Here is a 27,729-nt window from a genome sequence, read left to right on the forward strand (position 1 = left end):
CAAGAGTTGTTTGACATAACAGTAGAATGACAGGCTGATCCTGGCTAGTTCAGGCTCTTAAGAATGGACAAGAGGAGCTGGAAACAGTAAGTACATGAACTCCCAAGGTTTGCTGAAAGGAAAGCTGGAGTGCCATGTGGAGTCCAGAGAGTGTTTCTAAATTGAGAGAAATTACAGCAAGGTTATGTGCCAAAGGGAATGATCCATTAGCAGAAAGCTAAAGACCCAAGAGCAAGAGGAGAGACAATTACTGGAGACTTTTCCTTGATTAGGCAAGAGATGGTGGGATTCCAACGAGAGGGTCCAAAAACACAGTGTTCATTCTTAATAAGGGGAGGAAAGGAAGAGCAAGTGTGCATGGATGCCCATAAGGATCGACGTAGTGTTGGGAATGCAGAGACATTCCCTTCTTAGTGATTTTGTTTTCCCACAGACTTAGGAAGCAAGGTCGTCAGCCAAGATCATCAGTGAGGCAAAGGAAGAGGCATTGAAGACCTCTTAGTTACATTAAGTTTATCCTCTCTAATGAGGTTTTATTTTTTTTTATTTTTTTTAAAGATTTTATTTATTTATTTGACAGAGACAGCCAGAGAGAGAGAGACAGCCAGCGAAAGAGGGAACACAAGTAGGGGGAGTGGGAGAGGAAGAAGCAGGCTCCCAGCAGGGAGCCTGATGCGGGGCTCGATCCCAGGACACCGGGATCATGCCCTGAGCCAAGGGCAGACGCTTAACGACTGAGCCACCCAGGCGCCCCTAAAGTGAGGTTTTAGAGTAGAACTCAGCTGCACACATAATGGGGAATCCTGACAAAATGCTACTTTATTACAGTACTTATTTGTGAAGGGGGAGAGAGTTTGAAAACTCAGGAGGAGGGGAGGAGGGAGATGGTGAGGGCAGAGGTATATGGTTAAAGATCAGATCTTGAATTTTGCTGTTTCTAAAAAGCATGTCTCAAGTGTAACATCCTACCTAACAAGAGTTATTCTCGGCACAGTCGACATAGCTAGATTTACAAGCAGTTTTTGGCAATGTTCAGGTTTTTGAGAACGGACTTGCTTGTATTTGAAGTTGTGTGACATTCCACCAAGCAGTGGCTGCGTCCCAAAATCCACATTCTTGAGAAGCATTTGTAATGTAAGAGGAGTGGTAGATGGTGCAGGGTGACCTCAGAGCTCCCCCTTTTCCTCCTCTCCAGCTCATGCCCCTTTTCAGAGCAGAATTAATGTACTTCTTGGGCTATCACATGTCTGATATTTACATCTGTAAGATGTCCAGCCTCAGGCTGTTTCAGACTGTATATAATCCATCAATGGGTCCCTAATTGATAACACAGTTTCAGATTGCCTTTCAGACTAGCTGGAAACAGACTCACATAAATTGTAAAGCATTCCTAGCTTCATTAACCCAAAACTAGGTCATGTGTCCATCCATCCAACACACGTGTGTATTCTTTTTCTTAAACCCAACCCTGCCAGATCTCAACTTTCTAAATTGAATCCTTGTCCCTGATTCCATTCAAGAAACTAGCATTTGACAATGCACACATTACATTATGGTGCTGGTAATGTTTTGCTCAGGTTCCTTTCTGCTTTTTATCCCTAGTTTCTCTCCCTTCCTCCCTCCCTCCCTCCCTCCCTCCCTCCCTCACTCCCTCTCTCTCTCTCTCTTTTTTTAATTCCTGCTGAGCTATTTTCTTGTGTGTAGCCTGATCCCTAAAGAGAATTTATTTGAAGAGTCCAAGGAAAGTTGCCTCTTGCTCTCTTGAGTTATGCAATTGAGGTGTGAGTGGAGTGGGAGTTAGTCTTTCTTGCCAAAAGAAAAAGTGCCTGGACTTTCTTTATTGTGTTTGATTTAAAGACATCATTTGAAGTTGCAAACTTCGATCTTGGTAGCGTTGCAGTCTACATTGAGAAACGGGATTCACGGGGTGTCAGGGGCATCTGTAAGTCATGTTACAACGGTAAATGCTGCAGGAGGTACAGGTGGGCACCGGAGGCTGGAGACTGCTGCTACTTTCAATGGCTTCATCACTTCCTTCTGTGAATGACAAAGATTGGCTCTGTGTTGTAGGTTTCTTTCTCTGCTTTAAAGTGCCACGAAAATTACCTGTTCCATATGCTAGTGCTAATGCAGTGAAAAGCTATGTTCTCCCTGAAAACCTAAAGTAAAAGAATAAAAATCAGCCAACCTAGGAGTCTCTAGTTTGTTTTTATGCCTGTTTGCTCCAGCTTCATGATCGCATCAGTGTCATAAGAGACGGGGTGATTATTGATATAACATCTAAAAACTGTTCAGTCACTTAGAAATCTGGATTGAGGCTATGTGACTCAGTTTACATTTGTGTATGTGTGTACACACATAGACACAAAATTAAGTAAGTATCCCTTCAAGTTCTATTCCTATAATGCAAGTACTTCAAAGTCTAGTCTTTTTTATAGTTTGTCACAACAACCCTGTTATACTGATTTCAGAAGATTTTATTAGTCACATATAGTCTCATATAGATATAGATATAGATATATACACACACGCTCTCATACTACATATTATAATGGATATACCCTGGTTTTGTTTTGTTTTGTTTTCTTTCTTTTTTAAAGATTTTATTTATTTGAGAGAGAGAGAGACAGGCAGCGAGAGAGGGAACACAAGCAGGGGGAGTGGGAGAGGAAGAAGCAGGCTCACAGCGGAGGAGCCTGATGTGGGGCTCGATCCCAGAATGCTTGGATCACACCCTGAGCCGAAGGCAGACGCTTAACAACTGAGCCACCCAGGCGCCCCTGGTTTTCTGTTTTTGTAGTTAACAAATGTATCCTGAACATTCCTTTGTATATATGTAAATAAATATACTTCTAGATCCTGGGGGCTATGATTGTATAACACCCTTGAATTAGTCTACTCCAGTTCAACATTCAGATTGTCCCAGTTTTTCACACTATCACTGCCCTCTGGAAGGATTCCAAGTGACCCCTCCACAGTTTTCCTGACCCCCTGTGTAGTAGTTGACAGGTAAATGTTTTTTTGAAGCTCTGTCATCCTTTGGTTTCTATAAAATTGTTCTATGCCATTTATCCTCTTACTTCTCTTCTCAGACCTTTTCATTTTTCTTCTTAAGCTCCTTTTTCCTCAGGTAGACGTCCCCACATGTCCTCTCTTAACCACCTTCCTCACTTCTAAACATTATCTCCCCAAATGTTCTCAATTCAGCCAGGACCTCAGCTCCTGCCACATGCTGCGGAATTCCAGATCTCTCTCTCCAGCCGTGGCCTATTTGAGTTTATTTATTGAGTAACCAACTTCAAGACACACATGTCTCTGTGATGATTCTCAAAAATTAAACAGAAAACAAACTTTTCTCTAAACTTCGCAGTCTGGGCTGACTGTCCCAATCAGTAGTACTTCCATCCTGGTTACTCTGGGAATTCTTCCTCACCTTTTTCCACCCAGCACTTCTCCAGGTTTTAACAGATTTAACTTCCCTTAAGCCAGTCATCAAATGAGAGTGTTGGTGAGTGAATATTTGTTAAGTATTTACTACGTACAAGTCATCTCAATAGGCATTTCTGTGTGTCCTTCTTCCTGCTTGTCATGCTGACTTGTGACATAGGTCTCATTGTCACCTCTTCATTGAAGGGGCAACTTGGCTCAGATTCCATAGTTTAGAGTTGTGTCTTGAATCCTTTTTGTCTTCTCCACCATTAATGTCATAAACTTAGATCTTCATAGATCTTTCTAGAAGGTGAATTAATATAGAAACCTCCCAAAAGTTTCTCTGCTTTTATTCTCTTTCCAGTATATCCTGCACACTGTAGGTATTTTGCAGATATCTGCTCTGTAACTCCATTTCTTAAAAACCTCTGGTGGCTCACCTGTAAGATAAAGGTGGAGGCCTTTCAACTCTATCTTCTTCTCGACCTCTTCCCTCTCCCCTCAGAGGGTCACTTTCATTTCTTCACATCCTCAGTTTCTGTCACTCCTCCATGCTTTTGCTCATGTTATTGTTTTATCCTAGAATATAATGCCTCCCTCCTCTGACTTATAAAATAGTCCTCATTCCTCAGGGCCCAACATCTTTGTCATCTTTCCTGACTCTCACAGGTAGAATTCTTTGTTGTATTGGTTGGGTTTGTAGGGTCACACTTTGAGATGGAGACTGGCAGCCTGTAGGGAAAGGGAAGGAAGCAGGATTGAGCAGTGGGAGAAGTGAGGCTGAGATGGGGTCCTCAGCCACCTCCAGGGGAGCTAAGAGGCTAGCTTTTGTTGTGTTGTGTTGGCACAACTACGTCTCTTCCTTATTATTTTAGTCTATGGTACGTTCTTAGAAATTTAGGTTTTTATGGTTTGGGCATCTACTTGACCCTCTGCTCCTTTTAATTAATTTTTTGTATGTCGAGTTCCCAATCTAGTGCCCTGCCCATAGCAGGTACACAGCACATACTTACTGATGAATGAATGAAACTAGAATTTTCTTGGGTGCTTTTGTTTCATTTTTATAATGGAAGACTTTTGAAGGACCTTAGGAAAGAAAAGAATGTGGTTGTGATTTGCTTGCAAGGTAGCACTGGGTTCTGTAGCTTCACAGCAAATTAGCATACATACATATCTCGGGTATATAGAGTGACACAGACTGCATGTGAATAATGTCATCCTTCGTTTGCATGAAACTGTGCTGAGTCCAAATACACAATGTACACAAGAAAATCAATCTGCTGCTTCTTAACACCTCATAAACCATTTTATATTTTTGTCTTACCGTGGATACCAAAGACAAGTATCTACTCTCTTTTATAGATGAGAAACAGGTCCAGAGAAGTTAACTGATCTACCTAAAGTCAGATGACAAATTGTTGGTATTGAGATGACTAAACAGTATGTCCTAACTTCTAGTCCACTGGGCCTCCCCTACTATAGACTGCTTAGGACAGAGAGATGTCTCCATCCCTGTATTCTGCCTGCTGTTACTTCAAACTCTTTATGTCTCAAATCAAATCCATAACCTTCGACACTTCCAACCCAAACCACCTCCCCCACCCATGTTCTATATGTCCGTTAACAGCAGCTTCGTTTAACACGTTACTGAAGTTTGAGACCCAACCAACCATGACTCTTTCCTTGTACTTTCTCATAAAGAGCTTCTCTCAGATAACCTCCATATAACAGTGGCAGACACCAAGATAATCAAGACAGAAGTTTTACCCTCAGAGCTCACAACCAATATGTATATATGTATTGAGGGAAGTGAAGGGAAGGAGAAAATCAACAGACAACTACTGTTACCATCCAGTGCTAAGTGCTGTAATGATAAAGGTAAGTGGGGGTACTTGACCTAGATTGTAAGGTTGAGCTGCATCTTAAAAGACATTGGGAATTATCCAGGTGATGTGCCTGAGGTAAGTATATTTCCCACTTAGAAATCTGTAAAATGCAGCCAGCACAACCCAGGATCATTGTGGAAGAGGGCAGTAAGTAACAGGAAATGAAGGGAGCATTAAGCCAGATTTTAACTACTTGTATATGACTCTGAGGAGTTTGATTTTGGTTTGGTTTTTGTTTTGATTTGTGTTTTAGCTTGAAGTCAGCCAACTGAGAGACTTTAAGCAGCGTGAGCAAGAGAGCTTTGTGGAAAGTGGATGGAAGTATAGTTGGCCTGGAAGAAGGAGAAAGCCAGGGTAGACTATTAAATGTAATCCAAAAGTGGGATTAGAGTGAGGTGGGCATGGCATAGGCAAAAAGGCTAGATGATGGATAAATAAGAGGACAATAAGTGGAGAATCAGTGTAGACCACTCTTCCAACTTACTTGACTGAGAAAAAGGGGAAAGGTCCCTGATAATTTAGGCAAGAGATAGGGTAAAGGAAGAGTTTTATTGTTATTGCTAATCATTTTTTAAGTTAGGGAAACTTGAAAATGATTATATGCTGAAGACAGAGAAACAGTCTAAGAAGAAAGTAAAACTAAGGAAACAGATGGGGCAATGGAGTTAAATGTCTTTGGCCAGTTGTCCCAAATTTGGGTGATCATCAGTCTTCTGGAGTGCTCTGTCAAAAAATACCTACTCTTTGACCCCCAACTCAGACTTGGTGACTCAGAATATTGGCTTGGTAAAGCTTGGAAATCTGTAGGTTTCAAAACCTGATTGTGGTGGTCGGCCAGGCTTTGAGAACTCTGTTAAATTTCTCTTACCCCTTCCATGAATGTTTGGAGATCACCTAGAACTTTGGGTCCTCTGCAAGCAGTCTATTAAAAGAAGAGGATAGAATAGTAGATCCTGTACTCATTTTGGATTGCCCTAGAAGTTTATCCTGAATCCTCTGAGCCCGTGACCAGGCTGTCTTAACGGAATCAAGGACATAATGGACTGGTTATTTTTGCATTATGTAGATAACCTAGAATGGACATAAAGAGCTGTGAGCTTGGAGCAGAACCTAAGATTTAAGGATGTTCTCTCCTTAGTATTAGACTAAAGTATAATACAGTGGGATTAGCTGGGTCAGCTGTTGTTACTCTAAGTTCAACAATGGACTTTAAGCTAGCATGGTTATTATGGTAGAAGAATTACTGGGCTACATGGTCTCGATCCCATTCAAGGGTCAGAGCTAAGGTTACTTTTCCCTTTCTGAGTCAGAATACACTTAGTTATAAGATGGGAATAATATCTCTTTGGTAAAGTTCCACCTATTTTGGCTCTTGCTTAGCCATCATACACTTGGGAAAATTAACCTTTCTATGCCTCGGGTTCCTCAAAAATAAACCTACCGCAAAAGGTTGTTTAAAAAAAATTAACTGAGATAATATATATAAAAGATGTAGCAAAGTACCTGTACATGGTCAGATACTCCATATGCATACCACTCCTGAACAGTATAAACAGTACCTGAGGGTCCATGAAATCCAGCTCCTTAAGAATGTGTGGCAAAATGATGCTCCGGATGTGAGCTAGGAGTAGGAATTAGAAGGTGCGATATAGAATATAATGCCAGAAATTTTGTTTGGAGTCCTCAAAATGTTTATTCCCCTCCAAAATGATTGCTGTTGCATGGAATGTTACTGAGAGGTGCTGTGCAATTTCTGATCTTTTGGGGGAGAGTGTGTGTGTGTGTGTGTGTGTGTGTGTGTCTGCCATTCTGTATATTTAGGACAGCTCTTGTATTTTATATTTGGCAAGCTGTGGGAGGTAAAGAGCTTTGTGTGTTTCACTGAGTGGTGTTGGGCAGGGCATCAGAAAGGCCAGAGTTCCTTGAGGTAGGAGGCAACAAGCTTTCTACTACAGACCATCTTCTTTGTGTTTCTGCTTTTGGTGGATAATACTGTCAGAAAAAACCAAAGTCACAGCCCAACTACAAGCAGTTTGTAATCCATCTCTTTCTCATCACCCTGATGGTTTAAGCAAGGAGTTTGGGGACACGGTTTTGTTTTGACTAGAGGGGCTGATGATCTAAGAACTGGTCAGGTGTAGCTGGTGAAATTGGAAGGGAAATACTTGGGGGCCAGAGGATCTGGGGCTCATATGTTAGAATTTCCCACAGACAGTATACTACCCTATGCAGGTGAATCTTGAGACTCAAATAAATGGGAAATAAAGAATGCCTGAAAAGGGGAAAGGTACATTTTTTTAAGTAAACTCTACCCCCAACATGGGGCTCAAAGTCATGGCCCCCAAGATCAAGAGTTGCATGCTGTACCGACTGAGCCAGCTGGGCAGCCCTGGAAGGCACATTTTTAAGCCTGCCTTTCCGACTACAATGGGTGTATGTGGCTGAAGAAAAATAAGCCAATAGGTATTGTGAAGTTGTCTGTCTTTGTTAGAATTAGCATAGGAACTGTAAGAGAAAAATAGTAATTTTGTTGAAGGCTCACAGAAGGAGACCAGGAGGAACAGAGCTTGCCTTTAAAGAACAAGGAGCTATCAAGGTACCTCCTCCTTTGTTAAAAGCCAATATGAAGTTTTCTGTCATTCTGTCTAAACATTTCTTGGTACCGTTTGTATATTTTGTTTAGTCCTGGGTCAATAATAATCTCTTAGTGCTGACCTACTGTTATTCTAATTTCCTAGGAAGTAAGACAACTACTGCTCTTTCCCCCATTTTTGCATAAACTTGATCAAAGCCAGTTAGTAATGTGTTCTTTCTAGTTGCAAATCTTTGTGCTTCCTTCCTTCCTATTGACCTTCATTCTTTACTCTTTTAATTTATCTTTGGTTTCTAAAGGGTCTTTAGAAATACCTTGTCCAAATCCATCCTTCTGAGACAAGAGAGTTGAGGAAATGGCGAAATCTCATGGGGGACAGAGGTGAAGAGCCTTTGCCCTCTAGCAGTTACTGACTCAGTGCCTCCTCAAAACCAGACGTGCACCAGGCTTTGGGAATGTGGTGAATTTGGCTCTGGGTTTGGCTTCCACCCTCATGGAGCTTGCAGCAAACTGCGTGTGAGACATGAACTCTAGCCACAAAAATCAATACACTGACCATTACCAATTTTTGCTATGAAGGAAAATACTGGGTGCTATTAGGATAATAATCAGGAGTGGTCAAGAAAGGTCTAAGAAGTTGAAAATTATTTCAGGTCTAAGGATCACCTTGTATGGGAGAGCTTGGCACTGAAAGCAGTAGCCCTTGACGTACAGCGTAGTGGGTTAAAGAGGGTAAAAGTGAGGTTGGAGAGAAGAAAGGGGCCAGGTGGTGCCAGGTCTTATCGAGTTTGGATTTAATGCCAGCTGTGGTGCAGTGGGAAACCTTGGAAAGGTTTTGAGCAAAGCAATGGCAGGATTTGGTTTCCATTTTAGACAGATGCCTTTGGATGCTGTGTAATGAGTACATTTAAGGTCAGAGCGCTTGGCCAATCTTAGAGATGAGACCCAAACCTATGGCTTCCTGTTCCCAGCCCATTCTGATTTATCAGGGTCTTCCTTCTAGTGCCAAAGTGCCAACACGAATTAAATAGAAAGTGCAGAACAGCATCGGGCCTGTGTCCGACTTGCTTTCTTATGTTTATTCACATTGACAGTGAACGACCTCCCCAATCCGTTAAACACCTACAGAATAATTAAGAGGTCTCAGCTATATAGTTTAGCAGTCACATAAAAACTTCTGTTATGTAAAATATGCTATTTACGGTTCGATGTCACTCAGAGTCATGACTGCTATAATTAACTTTGCCTTCTGAGCTATAGTGTGTGTCTGTGTCATTTTCCATTTAAGCCAGCCTGTGGGGTCAATGGCGAGCCCCATGACATTGGACTACTCAGCTGGTGGGTACCTGTTTTAGCAGTTCAGCCACGCATCTTTTTCTCGCAAATTTAACGCTCACTTTAGCCTATGTCTTATTTCAGTTGCGATAGCCTTTCTTTCTGTCAAGTGTCCTCTTAATTGCCTTTCTTTACATTGTGTCTTTACAAACTAATGCAACTGATTATTTTGCTTGAAAGAGACCGACATATTTATATATTTACTCTGCCTCTCGGAAATACTTGGTGTGCTTTTTATCTATTGATTGCTAATTCATTCAACGTGTATTTAGTGTCTTTGTGGAGACACTGTAGTGTTCCGGTAAGAGCACGGGCTTTGGAGGCAGACACACCTCGATCAAATCATGACTTGGGCCTTGAGCAAGTGAGTTCTGCATCTATAAAGTGGGTATAATAACAAACTCATAAAGTAATTATGAAAAACACACACCATATATAAAACTAATTTATATGGTGCTCAGTAACTTTTCACTGTTCTTTCAAATCAGCCTTATTGAGGCATAACTGATATGCATAAACTTCACACGTGTAACATACACAATTGATATGTTTTTGACATGTATTGTCCACTGAAACCATCAGACAAGTAGGCTTTTTCTCTCTCCATTTACCTATTTATGTACCTATTGTATTGGCAGTGGTGCTGGGAGAACAGAGTGTCGATCATTTTAAAATCTATTTAGAATTGTCATTGCTCTCGGGACACCTTGGTGGCTCAGTCAGTTAAGGGTCTGCCTTTGGCTCAGGTCATGATCCCAGGGTCCTGGGGTGGAGCCAGCATTGGGCTCCCTGCTCAGTGGGGAGCCTGTTTCTCCCTCTGCCTGCCGCTCCCCCTGCTTGTGTGCTCGCTCCCTCTCTCTCTCTTTCTCTGACAAATTAAAAAAAAAAAAATCATTGCTCTATATTGAGTCACCATATTTATTTTTAATTGGATTTGGCATTAGAAGAGAGTAAGATTTTATAATCTATTAAAAGTATCATAAATGGTTGAGAAAGAGGACTTCTGCACAGACCCTCTGAGCCCGTGTGCTATAGACATCAACCCTGCAGCTCTCACGGAGCCTGCGCCTTGACCTGAAGAGAACTGAGCACTCTGCCCAGGGCACAGACCCAGATCTTGCCCTCAAGGATCTCCGAATCTGGAGATGGAAGAGTGAAAAGTTGCCCAGAACAGCAGTAACACTAACTAAAAGGTGTGAGAAGTAAGATGCTGGAAGATTTCAGAGGGTGTGGTGGCTTCCATCTTGGGGATGAGCTCCAATGAGGAAGAAACCATGTATTGCCACCTTCACGTGTATCTGTCTGAGGTAGGCGTGCAGAGCAGTTGAGACAAATACAGGCCCTACACGTTGATAGCTTAAAGCCTAACACTGTGCGTCATGGGCCGACAGGTTGGACGTGTGCCCAGCCTTTTCCTGGACAGCGTCCAGCATTACTGAGGAAAGAGTGAGCGTGCAGGACCCCAGCCCAAGTTATCCAGTGGCCCGAACACCTCACTGACTCAGGAATGGGGGAAGCCGCCTCTGGGTTTCTTGTGCCTGTGTGGAAAGTAGGGCTCTCCTTCACCTCCACATCTAGGTCAGAGAGGGGCCTGCTTGGGGTGCACACCACAATGATAGATTGCTTCTGGGCCCTGGGGTCTTCATTACCATCATATCCATCATCTTCTGCTAGTACCAAATAACGGATGAAATTTAATCAGATGCCAAAGGAGTTCTCAGCAGGAGGGTTTGAGGAACCTTGCCTGACACTTATGCTCTCGTGCTGGAATGATTATAAGGAACCAAAATGATCTTTTGTGGTTAGACTAAATGTATCATGCAGTGTATGAATTCTGATTTATTTTCAAAGCATTCTTGCTCTCATTGGCTCCCCTTTTAATAGTCTCACTGTAGCCTGTTTATTGTTACAGATGTTACTTTTAAATGAGGTCATTGAGCTTTACTTCCAAAGGCAGTGTTTGCCTTTTTATTGCGGGCTTGGCAGGGCTGCCTGAAGAACAGTGCTAACATGAGATCAAGGTTAAGGCTTTGGACCCCCAGAGAAAAAGCCGCCTCCATGTTGACGTGCAAATCACATCAGCCATAGGTCTCAGGGGAAAGTGTGGTCGCCCAGGTCCAGGTGTTGACCTTGATAGGGTTGCCTGGCAGAGTGGAGCGGGGACCGGTGTTGTGGTCACACACGCTTGACTGCCTTCCTGTCCACTGTGAAACCTCAGGGAGGCCAGAAAAGTCTGAGCCGGGTTCTTCGTCTGTAACTTGGGGGTCATACTTTCTTACTCCTGTGATTTTTGCGAGGCTAAAATATGCTACCCTTTCTCCGTGTGTGTTTGGCAGGGTAATTGCTTGAGGCAGGAGGCGCTGGACATGCTTTAAGTACCCCGTGCAGTGCATTTCACACAGTGTGTTCAGAGTTCGAACGCTCAAGTTTTAAGGCCCACTGACCAAATCCAGCTTGCCACTGATGTTTGTAAATCAGCTGTCATTGGCACACCCGCACGCGTGGGATGTCTGGGGCTGCTTTCACACGACAGCAGCAGAGTTTGGTGGGTCTCGACAGGGCCTGCATGGTCGGCAAAGCCACAGTTCTTTACTTGGCAACACTGTCAGACATTTGCCGACCACCGAGCCAGACTCAGGGATGGCCACGTGGCATTCAGAGCTTTATGTACATTCTTACCAAATGTACCTCACATATGCCTTTTGCCTTTGCTCAGACCCTTCCTCCCCCTGAATTGCTTTCCATCCCATTTCTCACTATGGAAGTTTTCTGGTGTATCCGTTATTACAATAAGGCTTGTCTTTTGCTCAGCTATGTATTTCTTGCAGCATGTAAAGCAGGACACGACACATAGTAAGTGTATAGTTCATAATGGATTCGGTGGGGGAACAGAGTAGAAGGGCATCAGAGAAGGGAGAGAACTCTGCTTGTGGGAGAGGGTAAGAAAGACTTCGTGGAGATTTGGGGACAGGATTGCCCCCAAGAAGGCGGCTGCCCCCCCCCCCGCCACTGCAGCTCAGGGGTAGATACACAGTGTACGTAGGAAGGGAGGCAATAGTGCATGATGGTAAGAATCCAGCAGCCAGGACAGCCAGTCTTGAATCCCAATTTGGTCATTTATCAATGAAACCTTAGACAAGTCACTTAAGTTCTCCAAGTGTATTTTCTAAACTCCAAAGTAGGGAACAATAATACCACCTACGTCCTGCGGTGGTTTTACGGGTTAAATGAGCAACCATGAAGGAAAGCCCACGCGTGTCCCACTGCTGGCACATTGGAATCATTCCATGAGCTCTTGCTGAATGATGGTGGTTCTGACCTTTCAAGTACCATCCATGCTAATTTCCTCACTGTGGTGTGAGCAAGGTCAAGGTCACAGGTCTAGTCCCTCTGGAGACCCGCCTCTTAACGGCACTTTTTTCCACAATTAGAGAATATACCCCGAGCCAGCAAGTACAAACTGGTCCAACAGGGACCAGCCTCCTGAGGGGAGAGACTAGAGCAAACGAATCATTCATGCTGGAAAAAATAATCCAGGACACATAGTGTCACCATACAATGTTAAGAGTAATAGCTTCCCTTGACTAAAACATTCATTACATTTTTCTATTCATGGGTATTTTTAAGGGACAGAAAGAAAATGTTTAGTGGAAATTTTACAGCCTAAGACCTAGTGGGATTTCTTCATACTACAAGCAGCTTATGCAAAACAGATGCCTAAGGAGCTGTGCCTGCCTGCACCTGTGGGTTTGGTGGTTATATTTCCTTTTCCCCACTCCTCCAGTTCTTGCAGACAACCTGAAATCCAACCCTGGAATTAAGTGGCAGTACTTCAGCTCGGAAGAAGGGATTTTCACCGTTTTCCCAGCACACAAGTTCCGGTGTAAGGGCAGCTACGAGCATCGTAGTAGGTACGTTGACTTGCTTGCTAAAGTTTTAATTACTGCTGAAGAGTGGTCTGTATGAAACAGACGCCTCATTTACACACATGACTCTGCCTCCAAGCTGGGGTTTCACAAACTTACTCAGGAATGATTTCACCATCGAGCATGCATGGATATGGAATTGCTAAGAAGGGCAAATGATAAAGCCCAGAGTTTTTCTCTAACTATCTAACAAGGTACTTACTAAAGAAATTAAATTGTTGAAGGCACCCCAGTGGTTTTGAGCTTCAGGCATCTTTGGTGAGATGGGAATGATAATACCTTCTCCTAAGTGCCACCCTAAAAGACTCCTAGCATCTCTCAGAGTGGACTTTGTGATTCCCAGCTTACCTTTCTGTGATAACGCGCTTGGCCATTTTTTTTTTTTTTTGGAATACGTGCAATCTTAGCTACTAGAAATTTTAAGGTTGCCCAGAACACATTGGCTCGAAGATGGTTAACATCCTCCTCTTCTCACGGAAATGACTGGAGTTTGTACCACTTAGCCAGAAGGGCAGTAATGGTGAGCTAATTTGTATGACAAGACTCATCAATTTACAGAACCCCTTAGGCAAAGATACTTCCCTTTTGAATCCCTACAGCTTCCCTTTGCAGTGTCAGATGTTTGATGCCAGAAAATCTGGAGCCAGTGCAGGGTGTTCACTTTTCATGCCATTTTTTAGAGTCCAGAGTAACCATCACTTTAGCCTCTCTTTATCGTTATTTTAAATTGTGTCTAAAATTTTCCCCAAGGAGAATACTACTTTGCCTTTCCTAGAAAGACCTTTGTGTCGTTGGTATGATTTCTTCGGTTCCCTCCCTAGACATCCTGGTGAAGACTTGTGTCTTAGAAACTGGACCAGAAGCCATGATCTTGGGTCTGGTCTGGCTTATCTCAGGAGAGGCCAAAGACACCATGAACCATCTAATTTGCATTTACTTCTAAGAAGATAGTTTGGATGGCATGCTGCTATTAATGAATGATCTATAAGGGAAAGTCCAAAAGGACAAGGAGGACCTTGTCACAAGTCAACACTCACCTACACTTGGAGGGTTTCGTGCATACCCACCCTGAATCTACATTAAACCAACCCTCAACTCTGTCTTCCCTTGGCTAAGTAATCCAGGTTCCTCCCCTCCTACACTGCTGTTTCCATCTCTTTGCTTACCCTAACTGCTTTCCTTGGAGGCCTTTTTACAAGTTCTCCACATCTTTTGAAGTGTAGAATGGGTTTTCAGAGCACGCGAGAAAGGAAATGGTGGATACCAATCATGCTGTGGGGACTGGCTCCCAGACTATACATTTCATGTTACTATTTTTGCATTCCTCTATAACAGCTTAACAATTTACTGTGGCAGTGTGAGACACGTATTCTTCTTTCCATTGATGTGGGTTGAGTTGGAAAAGAGATATGCCTTTTTTTTTTTTTTTAATTCACCTTGCCTGGAGGACCTAAAAAGTTCAATATTTGACATGGTTGTCAGTGTTGGGATAGTCAGATTTCATTCTTTTCCATTCTGTCTTTCATTTCTGTAGCCATCTCTCCTGGATTCTTTCTATTACGTTTCCCTGCTGTCTTAATGGTATTGACTGGTGAAAATACAGTGGTACTTCAGTGTCAGTGTAGGACTTTTGGCTTGAGAACAAAAGTATAAACTTGGCCAGATTTCGAGAGTTTGGTTTTTTTGTTTTTTGTTTTGTTTTTGGGTTTTGTTTTGTTTTATTTGCGGGCAGGGAGAGGGGGTTGTACTTTAATTCCTTAATTTGTGCCCAGGTTTTTTGAGTCAACTGGCATCTAACTTTTCATAGAAAAATCTAGTGTTTTAGGGGTGTCAGTAAAGGAGAGAATTCTCTTGAGGCTGATTTGTTTTCTTAAGCTTCCCCTAATTTGTTCCAGCTTTAAAACTGTGAAGAGAGACCTCATTAAACCCCTTCTCACAAACCTTCTTGTTCCTCACATGAGCAGAAGGCCCCTTTTCATGGGAGGCATTTCTCCTTTGGACCTTCCCCACCCTCCCTCCACCCCTTTTTCTGAATGTTGGCAAACAAAAACCTGGCAAGAAGAGTGGCTATCACAGGCTTGGACAAATTTGATGGCATGGTTTTAAATGCTCCGATAAGGGGCCTTTTGGTGGCTGACCTGTGTGAATTGCCTCAGTACAGAAAGGAAAGGGCCCTCTTAAGCAGTAGCCTTTGTCTGGGGAGAGAGAAGCCAAACCTGCTATTCAGAGCTGCTCAGCATGCTCGCAGATTACAGACCGCCTCCGTGTTAGCAAAGCCCCACTCTGTACAGCTGCAGACCCAGCCCTGGAGACCTTCCTCCCCCCTCGTATGCCGTCTCTGCAGCCTCAGAGGCCACCAGTTCCATTTTCTGTAGCCGGATATTGGGTAACCTTGAGTGGCATCACCACACACCGCCGTGAGCATTGACTTTCAAGTGTGCCAAAAAGGCCAGGCTCCCAAAGAATTTGCTTTTTTTTTTTTTTTTTTTGGTAAGATTTTATTTTGTAAGTAACCTCTGTAGCCAATGTGGGGCTCAAACCCACAACCCCAAGATCAGGAGTCACATGCTCCACCAACTGAGCCAGCCAGGTGCCTCCAAAAGGATTGGCTTCTTCTAACCTCCCAGTTGCTTTAATCTTTCGAAGACTGAGGTACCAGTCCCTGTTCTACAGACACATGCTGTTGTCTCAAGGTCGTGTTTTCACTGTGCCGGTACCCTTTCTCCTCGCCAGCTGACCTCTCCATCCTTCTGCCATCCCTGGAAAAAGACATAGCCACCAAATACCTTCAGGTCTGTGGTATTCACAGCTGCATTGGGTTGAGGTCCTTTGACCTAAAGCAGGACTGACCCCAGAGAGCTTCTCCCCCTTTCTAGACCTATCTACGTCTCCACGGTCCGGCCGCAGTCCAAGCACATAGTAGTGATCCTGGACCACGGGGCCTCTGTCACGGACACCCAGCTTCAGATCGCCAAGGACGCTGCCAGGGTCATCCTCAGTGCCATCGACGAGCATGACAAGGTGACCAGTATCCCCCGTGACCCACGTGGCATTGGCTCTTCCTTGAATGTCTTTTTTAAAGTACCTTGTATTTTATGGTACATCATTTTAAATCCATATTTAAAATGACTGGGGAAAGGAGCGTGGTTTCATTTTTATTCTAGTGTTTGAGGAGATGCAGCTGCCGACTCTGGCTCCAAATCTCTTTTAAAAACCACCCCCACCAAGCCAAGTCTTGTACTTCCTTCATGGCTCCCGTCAAGACTTCCAATTAGCTGTGACTTTCACACTGGAAGTTATGCTGAGAAGGAGAAGGACAAGGGCTGGAGGCTGGTGGATGGCTGGACTTCATCTCAAGATTTATGAGAGGTGACGGATAAGCGAAGGCTTCTGGAGGTTTGCTAATCTCTAGGATACCTCAGAGACAGGTGTGTTTACAGCTAATGATAATCTATTGCCTGTGGACATTTTCTGCTTGGTCATTTTGACTTTTCCAGCTCCTAAGGTTTACTGACTAAAATAGTTGCTTAAAACACACACCCTGTGCCTTTACCCTCACCCCACCTCCAGTTGGAAAACCAGGATGGTTAGTACTCGCTAAGCTTTTTCTCTGCACGAGATAGTCATTCTTGGTGTTGTAGGTGAACCCCATACTGCTGACTTCATCTGGGAACAATACACAAACTCTAGAGTCCCTCCCCCTTTCCCATCCTTAACTAATCCTTTTCAAATTTACTAGCGTTATGCCTCCAGGCATTTATTTTTAAACTCTCAGGAACTGTTCTGTAGGCCCTCTCAGTCTTTGGGCTCTTCAAGAATATAAAAAAGCCTTCAGAGGTTAAGATAACAAGGTTTCCTTTTCTCTCCTCCAGATCTCTGTGCTGACTGTGGCAGACACCGTCAGGACGTGCTCCCTCGACCAGTGCTATAAGACATTCCTGTCTCCAGCCACCAGTGAGACAAAAAGGAAAATGTCCACCTTTGTTAGCAGTGTCAAGTCTCTGGACAGTCCTACCCAGCATGCGGTGGGATTTCAAAAGGCATTTCAGCTGATTCGAAGCACAAACAATAACACAAAGTTCCAAGCAAGTAAGTACACTCTCTCAGAGGACTTCTAAACCAATAGATAAAGGATAGTGATAGGAATACACTGTCCATCGATCACACAACTACGTCTAGAGGGATTTTTTAAAATTGACCTGGGATAAAATTTTCATGTGTTGTCATCATGGTCATCTAGTACTAGGATCTCACTAGATTTTCTCATCTTTTCCAATCAAAGATAATCGGCCTGCACGATTTCTTCACTCCCAGAGTATCTTCTTTCTGCCCCTTTACTAGGAACATAGCCCCATTTATTTCCCCAGGGGGAATGTCCGCATCCTTTTTAATGCTAATTGTCGGCCTTGCCTCCTCATTGACTTGAGAGGGGATGTCTGTTGGTGCGCATGTGCCCGCAGAAACAGGCTGCAGGATTCTTGCCTTGATCCTTCCTTGTAACCAGCTGTCATTTAGATGAGCACAGCCCTTCAAATGTACAAAGGCACTCTAATTTAATTTTCATGTATTAAAGAAAATCTGGAATTAGGATGCATGCTAAACTGAAGGAAAGGATATTTTAAATAAGACATATGCTTTGAAACTACTGAAAGGAATCTATGTCATTTTCCCTTTTATATTTGAATATCTATTTGTAGGGTTTTTTTTAAAATGAACGTATCTATTGAGGGAAACTTAAGAAATATATTTGCAAGTTCTTCCGTATGTTTGCATTAAAACTAAGACAGCATTGATGAATGCAAAGTGTAGTGACTGGCACATGGTGAGCCCTTAAAAGATGGAAGCTACTAGAATTATTACAACTAATGATGGCATGGTGTATTTGTTGGCGTTTGAACATAACAAATTACCAAAATTAAATAGCAGCTTAAAACAATGTACATTGATTACCACGCAGACCATTTCATGGGTCAGGAGTGCAGGCATAGCTTACCTGGGTTTTAGGGAATTAGGGTTGCATGAGGCTGCAGTCTAGACATCACCCAGGTCTGTGGTCTGCTCTGAGGTTTGGAGTCCTCTTCCAAGTTCAGTTGTTGGCAGAATTCATTTCCTTGCAACTGTAAAACTCACATGTACTTGCTCCTTCAAAGCCAGCAGGAGAGTATCTCTTCTTTGAGCCCCTGACTTCAGGAAAGGCTTGGACCCTCTTTTGAAGGGCTCATTTGTTCTGATCAGACCCATTCCCTTTTGAATTAATCTGATTTCTCTCCCTTGTGATTAACTTATTAGAGACCTCGATTATATCTGCAAAACCCTCCATCTTTGCCGTCCACATGGCACAATCACAGGAGTGATATCCATCCCTTTTGCCATATTCTGTTGGTTAGAAGCAAGTTACAGGCTCCCTCGAGAGGAAAATCTTCTACAAGGGTGTGGGTCATTGGGGTCATCTTAGAATTTTGCCTACCAGCCTTGGCAAACATCAGCTATCCACAGACCAGTATTACAGGATGGCTGAGTGTTAAGTTGTCCACAAGTCAAGAAGGCCAGTGGACAAGGTTGACCTCCTGAGTATTCAAGACAGATTGGCTACTTGGTCAGTGCCATTTACCTGTCAGCATTCCTCATCAGGAGTGATTTTTCTACTTGATTCCTCAGTCATCAACCTACCTTTAGAGTTTAAGTCCAATTTTGTTTATTATGCTATTCAAATAATGGAGAGAAATGTTAGACTGGCTGTGACCTGCCAGTGATTGTGAGTCAAGGGAACCCAAAGCAAGTTAATGAGGATCGTTTGGGGGAGCATGGTCAACTAGAGGGTGCATACTCCACGGAGAGGCAGTCTGTGATTGCCATGTAGGAGGGCCTGCCCAGCATTGCCAGATTTTCTATTTTAAGAGAAGCCAGAAATCTGGATTTTTATGTGAGCCCCCTTGGTTTTCAAATGTTGACATTTGTTCCAGCTTTAAAACTGAGACCTCATTAAACCTCTTCTTACAGACTTTCCTGCGTTACACAATTACAGAAGCCTGCTTTGATGGGAGGCATTTCTCCTCTGGGTTTTTTTGGTTTTTCTTAACATTGGCAAACAAAAACATGGCAAGAAGAGTGACCATCACAGACTTGGACAACTTGTGATGGCGCTGTTTTTTTAAATGCTCAGAGGAGTCCTTTTTAAGCCAAGTAAGATATTCCTAAATTGTAGCTCATGGGCCTTCACTATAGCTTCTGCTGGCAATCCAGAGAAAAACTCAAATTAGATTGCATACGGAAACACAGCAGAAATTAGCATTGTCCAGCTTAGTAAGAAGAGGTTTGAGGTGCTCTCAAGCAATTTAGCATAGCGGTTAAGTATGTGGGTTTTGGACTTTAACCAACGTGGGTTCAAATTCCTACTCTGAAATTTTTCTAAACTTGCGAACTTGTATAAATTATTTGATCTCTCCAGGCCTGATTTCCTCTTCTGCAAACTGGGGGTGATAATAAGATCCAGATTCCATCATAAATATTAAATAAATATTAGCTGTGGTTGTTTTGATATTCAGTTTCCTATAAGACTTCTAGCTCTGGCTAAACTAGAAAAGATACCTCAGACATCTGAGTTGACCTCAAGCTGAGATGGCTGAGGCCCACACTAGCCTTGGCTACAGTATAGTGAGGGGTCTATGCCCTCGTTGCAGGAGCCTGCACTCTACATCCTTACTTCTGTTCACTCCCTAGATAATTATTTAGCATCTGCCATGTACCTAGTGCTCTTATTCTAATGAGTAAGACCTACCCTGTGGGATTGTTGTAGGGATTAGCCTGGGCATGACAGTGAAGTATCAGCCCCAGGTTAGTAGCCATGTGAACAAAAGCCACATGTCATAAATCATGGTGGCTTTGTACAAATTAGCTTTGCACTAAAGAGACTATCTAACAGTTTTACCATCGCTGGCTCTTTTTCAGTCCCATGATAGCTCTATAACTGATACCATCGACATATTTGGGTTGCCTGTTCTGGGGGTGATTTGGTTGGTAAGTCATTTTAGAACAGAAGGAATAAGATGGTTCGATAGGAGTGGGGATCTAATGGCATGGGCAAAGCCCAAATTTCAGTTGCTCTTTCCCCTCCGATACTGACCCCAAGACATGCCAGTGGCTTAGACAAGGACTTATCAAATGGAAGTTATTGCATTTGCTTCCTGTTACATGCTATGTCTTCGCTCAGCCCCAAGCCCCTATAATCATTACTCATCCATAACTTTACTAATCACAAGGTGTAGTTCCTCTGAATGACTAGAGAGGAAACATCCTAATAAGTAAAAAAAAAATAATAATAAATCACACCAAATTTGGCAGATGTGCAATCTAAAAAGGATAGGGCACAGAGAGAGTCAGGCTGGGCAGAGACGATGAGTATGCTTACAGGATGTGTGACTTCTTGTTGGGACGGGAAGAAAAAGTGGTTGGCTGCTACGGGAGGCTGCTGACTGCCAGCCCTCTGGCTTTCAAGATGTGGGCCTGTGCCTTAACTGCTCTCCATGACAGCATATTTTATCTAGTGTCATGAAGCGAAGGAGGAAGAAAACTCAAAGGGCTCTCTTTCAGGTCAGTCTTACGGGTGTCCAGGCATTTATCATACACGGTACCTTTGCCATGGGGTGATGGTTTGTCTCACACTTTGTATCAGCCTCGTGGTATATCTGTTCCCTGGACTAGGGAGTCAAGTAGTGTTTTTTTGTTTGTTTGTTTTTTGTTTTTTTCGCAGTCCGAAGCTTAAGTGAGATGTTTGGCATCCTAACAGAATAATTTACAGGACAGTATTTACATCATTGGAAAAATATTGACTTCCAGTTTAAATGGATATTTCTAAGCTTATGGATTTTTTTTTTTTTTGCATCAGCATTCACTTAGTTTCTGATGAATAAATAGTGCAATTAAATTTACAGTTAGTATTAGGAAATTATTCAAGCATCAAATGGCTTTAAAACTTATTTGTATGTTAAATTATGGTAGTAAATAAGAGATAACAACTCATGTTGTATTTCTTTGATTCAGCTTTCTTAATCTCAGTTCAGTTGTCCACAACATGGATACAACATAAACTAATCACTCAGTTTTATAAAGGATGCTTCAAAGTCTAAAATGGAAATTTACAAACTGAAGGAAACTCCATCATCGTATCCATATTACTGTTAGGATATTTTTTTAAAAGGGTAACTAATTGTATACATCACCTATTGCTGGGTAACAAATTTCCCAATGCGCAGTGGCTTAAAACATTTAACATTTACTGTCTCAGTGTTTGTAGGTCTGGAATCTGGGTATAGCATAGTTGCGTGCCTCTGGCTAAGAAGGTAACCTAATGAGGTTACAGTCAGACTATTGTTAGGCAGAGTTGATATTCTCTCAGAGTTCAACTTGGGAAGGACCAGCTTCCAAGTTCACTCACTTGGTTGCTGGGGGAACTCAATTCTGAGGGCCTCAGTGCCTGCCCTCTGACAGGGGTGGCTCAGAGCATACTGTCTGACTTCCTGCAGAGTGAGAGAGCACGCACCGAGTGAAAGCCCCTGGCTTCGTGTAACCTAATCTATTTCATAACCCCCCACTCCCTCTCCTGCATTCTGTTCTCGAGAAGCAAGTCATGAAATCCAGCCCACACTCACCAGGGGACCGACTGGGAGGTTGACTACCACAGTAACTATAAAGCAGCCTCAACTCGATGACAACAATAAGGACCTGAAGGAAGAAGCATATAACCTATGAATATTTAGTTCTCAGTAGAAGGGTAAACTTCCATGTAGGATATCTTTAAAAAATATGTAGTTAACCGAAGAATCTCAGATTAGAAAGACAGTGTCGGGGGCGCCTGGGTGGCACAGCGGTTAAGCGTCTGCCTTCGGCTCAGGGCGTGATCCCGGCGTTATGGGATCGAGCCCCACATCAGGCTCCTCNTTATCTTATTGATCCCCACAAAATCACTGAGGTAGAAATGTGTGTCTGTAATTATAGACGAGGGAATAGAGGTTTGAAGGGGATATGCTACTTGGCCATATGATTAGAAAAGTGAAAGTGTCGACTCTGGATAACAGTGTGGAGGTCCCTTAAAAAGTTAAAAATTGAGCTACCCTATGACCCAGCCATTGCACTACTGGGTATTTACCCCAAAGATACAGACGTAGTGAAGAGAAGGGCCATATGCACCCCAATGTTCATAGCAGCATTGTCCACAGTAGCTAAATCGTGGAAGGAACTGAGATGTCCTTCAACAGATGACTGGATTAAGAAGTTGTGGTCCATATATACAATGGAATATTACTCAGCTATCAGAAAGAATGAGTTCTCAACATTTGCTGCAACATGGACGGCACTGGAGGAGATAATGCTAAGTGAAATAAGTCAAGCAGAGAAAGACAATTATATGATTTCTCTCATCTATGGAACATAAGAACTAGGAAGATCGGTAGGGGAAGAAAGGGATAAAGAAAGGGGGGTAATCAGAAGAGGGAATGAAGCATGAGAGACTATGGACTCTGAGAAACAAACTGAAGACTTCAGAGGGGAAGGGGTGGGGGAATGGGATAGACTGGTGATGGGTAGTAAGGAGGGCACATATTGCATGGTGCACTGGGTGTTATACGCAACTAATGAATCATCGAACTTTACATCAGAAACCAGGGATGTACTGTATGGTGACTACCATAATAAAAAAACATTAAAAGAGTCAGGAAGATTGATTTCTCATGGGGAAATGATATGCTATTGTTCAATTTATTTACTAGTAAAATTTTATATTAAAAAAAAAAAAGTGTCGAAGTCCAGCTCGCTTACTTCCCTCCCTCCGTTACAGTAGTCATTCAGCCTCTGCTTACACATCTCCAGTGGTAGGAAATGCACTACTTGTATTTTCTAGTAAATCCGCTTGAAGGAAGTTCTTCACAGTGAGCTAAAATGACCTTCTCGGTCTCTCTGATCATGAGCCCTGGATGGGAAGTAGTTAATCTTGAGTCATAGGTGCTGCTTCAGACCAATATGAGGGGTGTGTGTGTGGGTGTGTGTGTGTGTGTGTGTTGAGGCTTCTTTCTCTTTTACTCTCTATTTGCCATCACGCTTGGATTCTCTCTTCACTTAAATTAACCAATTAGTCCTCACAGCATCCTACAGAGTAAGTACTGTCATTATCCCCATTTAGTAGACAACAAAATATAGGTGTAGAGAGGTTAAGAAATCTGCCTAAAATTACCCAGACTTGGCTACAACTTGAAAGTAGCAGAGCTGGGATTTTAACACAGGCAACCCGGCTCCCATGTCTGTGTTTTTACTGTTCCTCTGCACTGGTGAGTTGCTTTTTTTTTTTTTTTTTAATTTTTAAAAAATATTCTATTTATTTGTCAGAGCACAAGCAGGGGGAGCAGCAGGCAGAGGGAGAAGCAGGCTCCCCGCTGAGCAGGGAGCCTGACACGAGACTCGATCCCAGGTCCCTGGGATCATGACCTGAGCTGAAGGCAGACACTTAACTGACTGGGCCACCCAGGCGTCCCTACACTGATGAGTTTTAAAAACAAAAATGTTTCTGGAGCTACTAAGTGTAGGAACCAATAACCTTTCATGTGTTAAGAGCCCGTGGAAGAACCACCATTTTAAAACCTAGTCACCCCCCCTTCTGGTGAAGCCTCTCGGTCAGTGAGGAGAGGATAAATCAGGTCGCAAATCTTCTGTTTCGGGAGGCAAGAGAGCGCTTCATCCAGGATGGCTAAATTACCACACCACGAGTGCCTAAAAGAAATCCCCTTCTTTTATCTGGTAAATTTATTAGGAACATCTCTTCAGCTGACACTGCGTAAATGAGGCCTTGTTTCCCACAAAGGGCAGGATGGAAGGGACGCAGAGGCAGGGAGATGAAAGCCCCAGCATCAAATGGGAAAGAGTCCGAACACTGGGCCAGGCAGGTCCTCAAGGCGGGAAAGTCCAAAGGAAATGAAAAGGAAACGCAACTGCTGCCTTTAGCCGGAATCCAACGTATCATTCAATTTGTATGTTTTTGTTTAGATACGGACATGGTCATAATTTACCTGTCAGCTGGCATTACATCAAAGGACTCCTCGGAGGAAGATAAAAAGGCGACTCTCCGTGTCATCAATGAAGAAAATAGCTTTCTAAACAACTCCGTAATGATTCTCACCTATGCCCTCATGAATGGTAGGTAGTGTTTTGAGATTTTTCTTTCAGATGAAAGTTCTGTCTAAGTGCATGCTGCTTTCAGAAAAAATAAAAAAGAACCCTAACAGCGTGCACTTTGAAGAAGGGTGTAAGAAGAGAGGCCACCAAGCAGCTTCCTGCCCAAGCCTTTCTCTTCCTAACGTTCCTATTCAGGGCATGTGTTAGGATGTCACTCTGTCTTCCTCTCTCTCTCCAGCCAACTGCTCATTTCTAAACCTTCTCCAGTGATGTGGTCTTGCAGAGGATTCTGTACTGCTGCATTTTTTTTTTCAGTTCTCCTTCATATTCTTGGATTTTGATACTGCATGGAGGTTATTAACTGAGCTCATTGATTTAAGCTTCAGGAAGCCAAAGTACTGACCTAGATTCTTCTGTATACCCGAGCCAGTGAATATCACATTTCTCTGCAGAATCACCACCTATAGCCTCTTCTGCTACTTTCCCCACCTCAGCGTCCTTAACCATGTAATGGAGATAAGAATTACCCACGTGCCAGGGCTATTGCAGAGATTAACCCTGATGTACAGTAAACACCCAGGACAGTGTGTGTCACTTTGTAGGTACTCCTGAAGGTTGATTTTGTTGCTATTAAATCAGTATGTGGAAGGGTTTAGTAAATTGGCAAATCTGAGGAAGTAAGTACTTGGTTTTTTCCCTCTGCTTTCCAGCATGTCCTCCCGTCTGACTACGGCCCAGTGCTCTAGCTTTTCTGCCATGTCCTGTCTCTTCACCTGTCAGTGCATGTGGCTCTTTCCCCAGAGCGTCGCCTTCAGGCCCCTTACCCTCAGCATTCGGGNCGTCTGACTACGGCCCAGTGCTCTAGCTTTTCTGCCATGTCCTGTCTCTTCACCTGTCAGTGCATGTGGCTCTTTCCCCAGAGCGTCGCCTTCAGGCCCCTTACCCTCAGCATTCGGGGTGACCACATTCTCTTGTTTTTAAGAGGCCATGTCTTAAAGTAGGAGCTCTTCCCACCTATGGGCTTTTATTTGTCCCATCCACTTCCAGAATTCCATGCAGAACCATGTGGCTGTAGGGACAGTGGTTCTCATTTTAATGTGCTAAGGATTACTTGGAGATTATTTTTTAAATGCAGACTCCCAGGCAGTACAATTGGATTTTTATTCAGATCTGCTTAGGCAGAGTCCAGGAATCTGTGTTTGGGTCAGCATGATTCTTTTCCAGATATCTTGTGGNCCTCATTTTAATGTTCTAAGGATTACTTGGAGATTATTTTTTAAATGCAGACTCCCAGGCAGTACAATTGGATTTTTTTTTCAGATCTGCTTAGGCAGAGTCCAGGAATCTGTGTTTGGGTCAGCATGATTCTTTTCCAGATATCTTGTGGACTTTCCGTGGGAACTCAGGTTGAGTTCTAGAGGTTGAGTTCCAGTCTCCATCTCCTAGCTGTGTGGCTTATGGCAAGTTACTTAATCTCTTAAGGCTTCAGTTATATCTGTAAAATGAAAATCATAAAATGTACCTAGAGTTACTGTGCTAATAAATAAGATAAAATGTGTTAAAGTTTCCTAACACAGTACCCAATCAAGAACATGTCCTCAAAGCTGATCAAAGGAGGGAATTAACGTTTGTGTGATTTCCTTTCTCGGTACACCTCAAAGGTGGAGGTGCTCCTCGCGCACTCTGGCTCAGGGCCAGTGTTCAGTATTCAGTATTTCAGTATTCTGTTTAGTATTTCAGTATTCCTTGTCCCCCAGCATGCTGTGCTTGTTTCTGTTAAACATGTCATCCGTGACACTGAATGTTGTGCTCATGTGCTCTTCTCTCCTCCTCCTCCCTCCACTTTACACAAGAGTGTGAGCTTCTCAGACATGAACCATGTCTTAGTTCTCTTTGTGTTCTGAGCATTGAGCACAGGGCTGAGCACAGCTGAGATGGGCAAGGATGGCCTGTTTTTGTCTGGGGCACATACCATTGCATTCTTATCTCTGGGTGTCATTTACTCATTTCCCCAGTGGTTTAGCTTCTTTGACTCAGGACGGGAAGAAAATAAAGTTTGTTGAGTCTACAGGGTGTAACATAGGGCACTGAGGTTTTGGGGCTGTACTATACAAAGTCCCTGTCCTCAAGAAGCTTGTGACTCCATGAGAAAGATAGACAAGGCAGATGAAGTCAGTGCAATAGCCTGGGGGTAAGAAAACACAAAAGGGTGCTTCTCCCTCTCCCTCTGCCTCTCCCCGTGCCCATGCGCTCTCTCTCTCTCTCTCTCTCTATCTCGAATGAATAAATTAAAAAAAAAAGACAGAAAACATAAAAGGAAGTGATCACTTATTCTCCATTAGATTTGAAAGTCTTCCCAGGCAGGTGCTGAGTAAAGAAGCGTCCTCACTATCACCCAGCTCTTCACTGGTCCTAAATCTTCCCAATAGAGAATCTTTGCACCTGCTGTGCTGCTGCTGATTCCAGTCTTCTAAAACCTCTGGTCACTTCCCCCTAACTACCCATATCTCTTCTTTTTTCCTCCCTTTAATCTAGCTAGACACAAGGTCCTCACTGCCAGGTTTCCCTCTCCAAATGCTGTCTCAAAGCATCATTCATGAGGTTTGACACATTCCCTTACTCTGTCAGTCAGGCCTCAGATAGGGAAGCAGAGCTACTATGAGAATTTTGGTGTAATGAATTTATTACCAGAATTAGAGAATACACAATTGAGGAGAAAACTGAGAAAGTAAAGATCCAGAAAGAGGAATTGACAACCCAGCACTTAGTAACCAACTCTGTATGGGTGAACGAGTTGGAGCTTGTGGGGATGTCTGAAAGCTAGGAACATGGAAGACCCCTTAGGAGGTCTGCGTAGAAGTCTGTGGGAGGTTGTTGGCTCTTCACGGCTGCTATACCCCTGTAGACTCATTGAAACATCGGGAATGAGCCTAGGTTTGCCCTTGTTGAGCAAGCCAGCCAACAATGAGAAAGGGAACTAAATGCAGATTGGGGAAGGGTAAGACAAAATGGAACATTCTGGTCCCTCTGTGTCTGTTTCACCTCTCAAATCTGTAGCAGTTCAGTTTTGGCCGCCTTTAACCTAGAAACATAGAGGGAAAGGGTTCTGGGAAATGTAGTCTCCGGGATGACCACATTGGTGATAGAACCATCTACCATACTTACCCGTCTACCATTCCACTGTCACCTTTGCTGTTTATATCCTGGTGTAGTACATAAAATACACAATCTTTGACAACCTTCCATCCCATGCTATTCTTCTTTGCCTAGTTAGATGTTCCCATTTGTTACTTTTCTTTTACATTTGAGAGAGTCAAACAGTACATGACAAAGAAAGGAAATGTGTTTAGTGCCTTGAATTGTCTCCTTTTATCATTCACTTCTGTGAGCTGCTCAAGGG

At 43.1% G+C, this 27,729-nt stretch overlaps 1 protein-coding gene across 1 annotated transcript in view; it reads left to right on the plus strand.

Annotated features, from left to right (window-relative positions):
- CACHD1 (cache domain containing 1) overlaps positions 1 to 27,729 on the plus strand; it is a 119,516-nt gene that overhangs the window by 49,109 nt on the left and 42,678 nt on the right. Inside the window, exons 4-7 of the mRNA XM_034653618.1 lie at positions 13,028 to 13,154; positions 16,046 to 16,190; positions 17,042 to 17,258; positions 24,201 to 24,350. Coding sequence (XP_034509509.1) covers positions 13,028 to 13,154; positions 16,046 to 16,190; positions 17,042 to 17,258; positions 24,201 to 24,350 — 639 coding nt within the window. The remainder of the gene's footprint in view (positions 1 to 13,027; positions 13,155 to 16,045; positions 16,191 to 17,041; positions 17,259 to 24,200; positions 24,351 to 27,729) is intronic.

Source organism: Ailuropoda melanoleuca, chromosome 2 (assembly GCF_002007445.2).
Source record: "Ailuropoda melanoleuca isolate Jingjing chromosome 2, ASM200744v2, whole genome shotgun sequence".
Classification (NCBI taxonomy): Eukaryota; Metazoa; Chordata; class Mammalia; order Carnivora; family Ursidae; genus Ailuropoda; species Ailuropoda melanoleuca.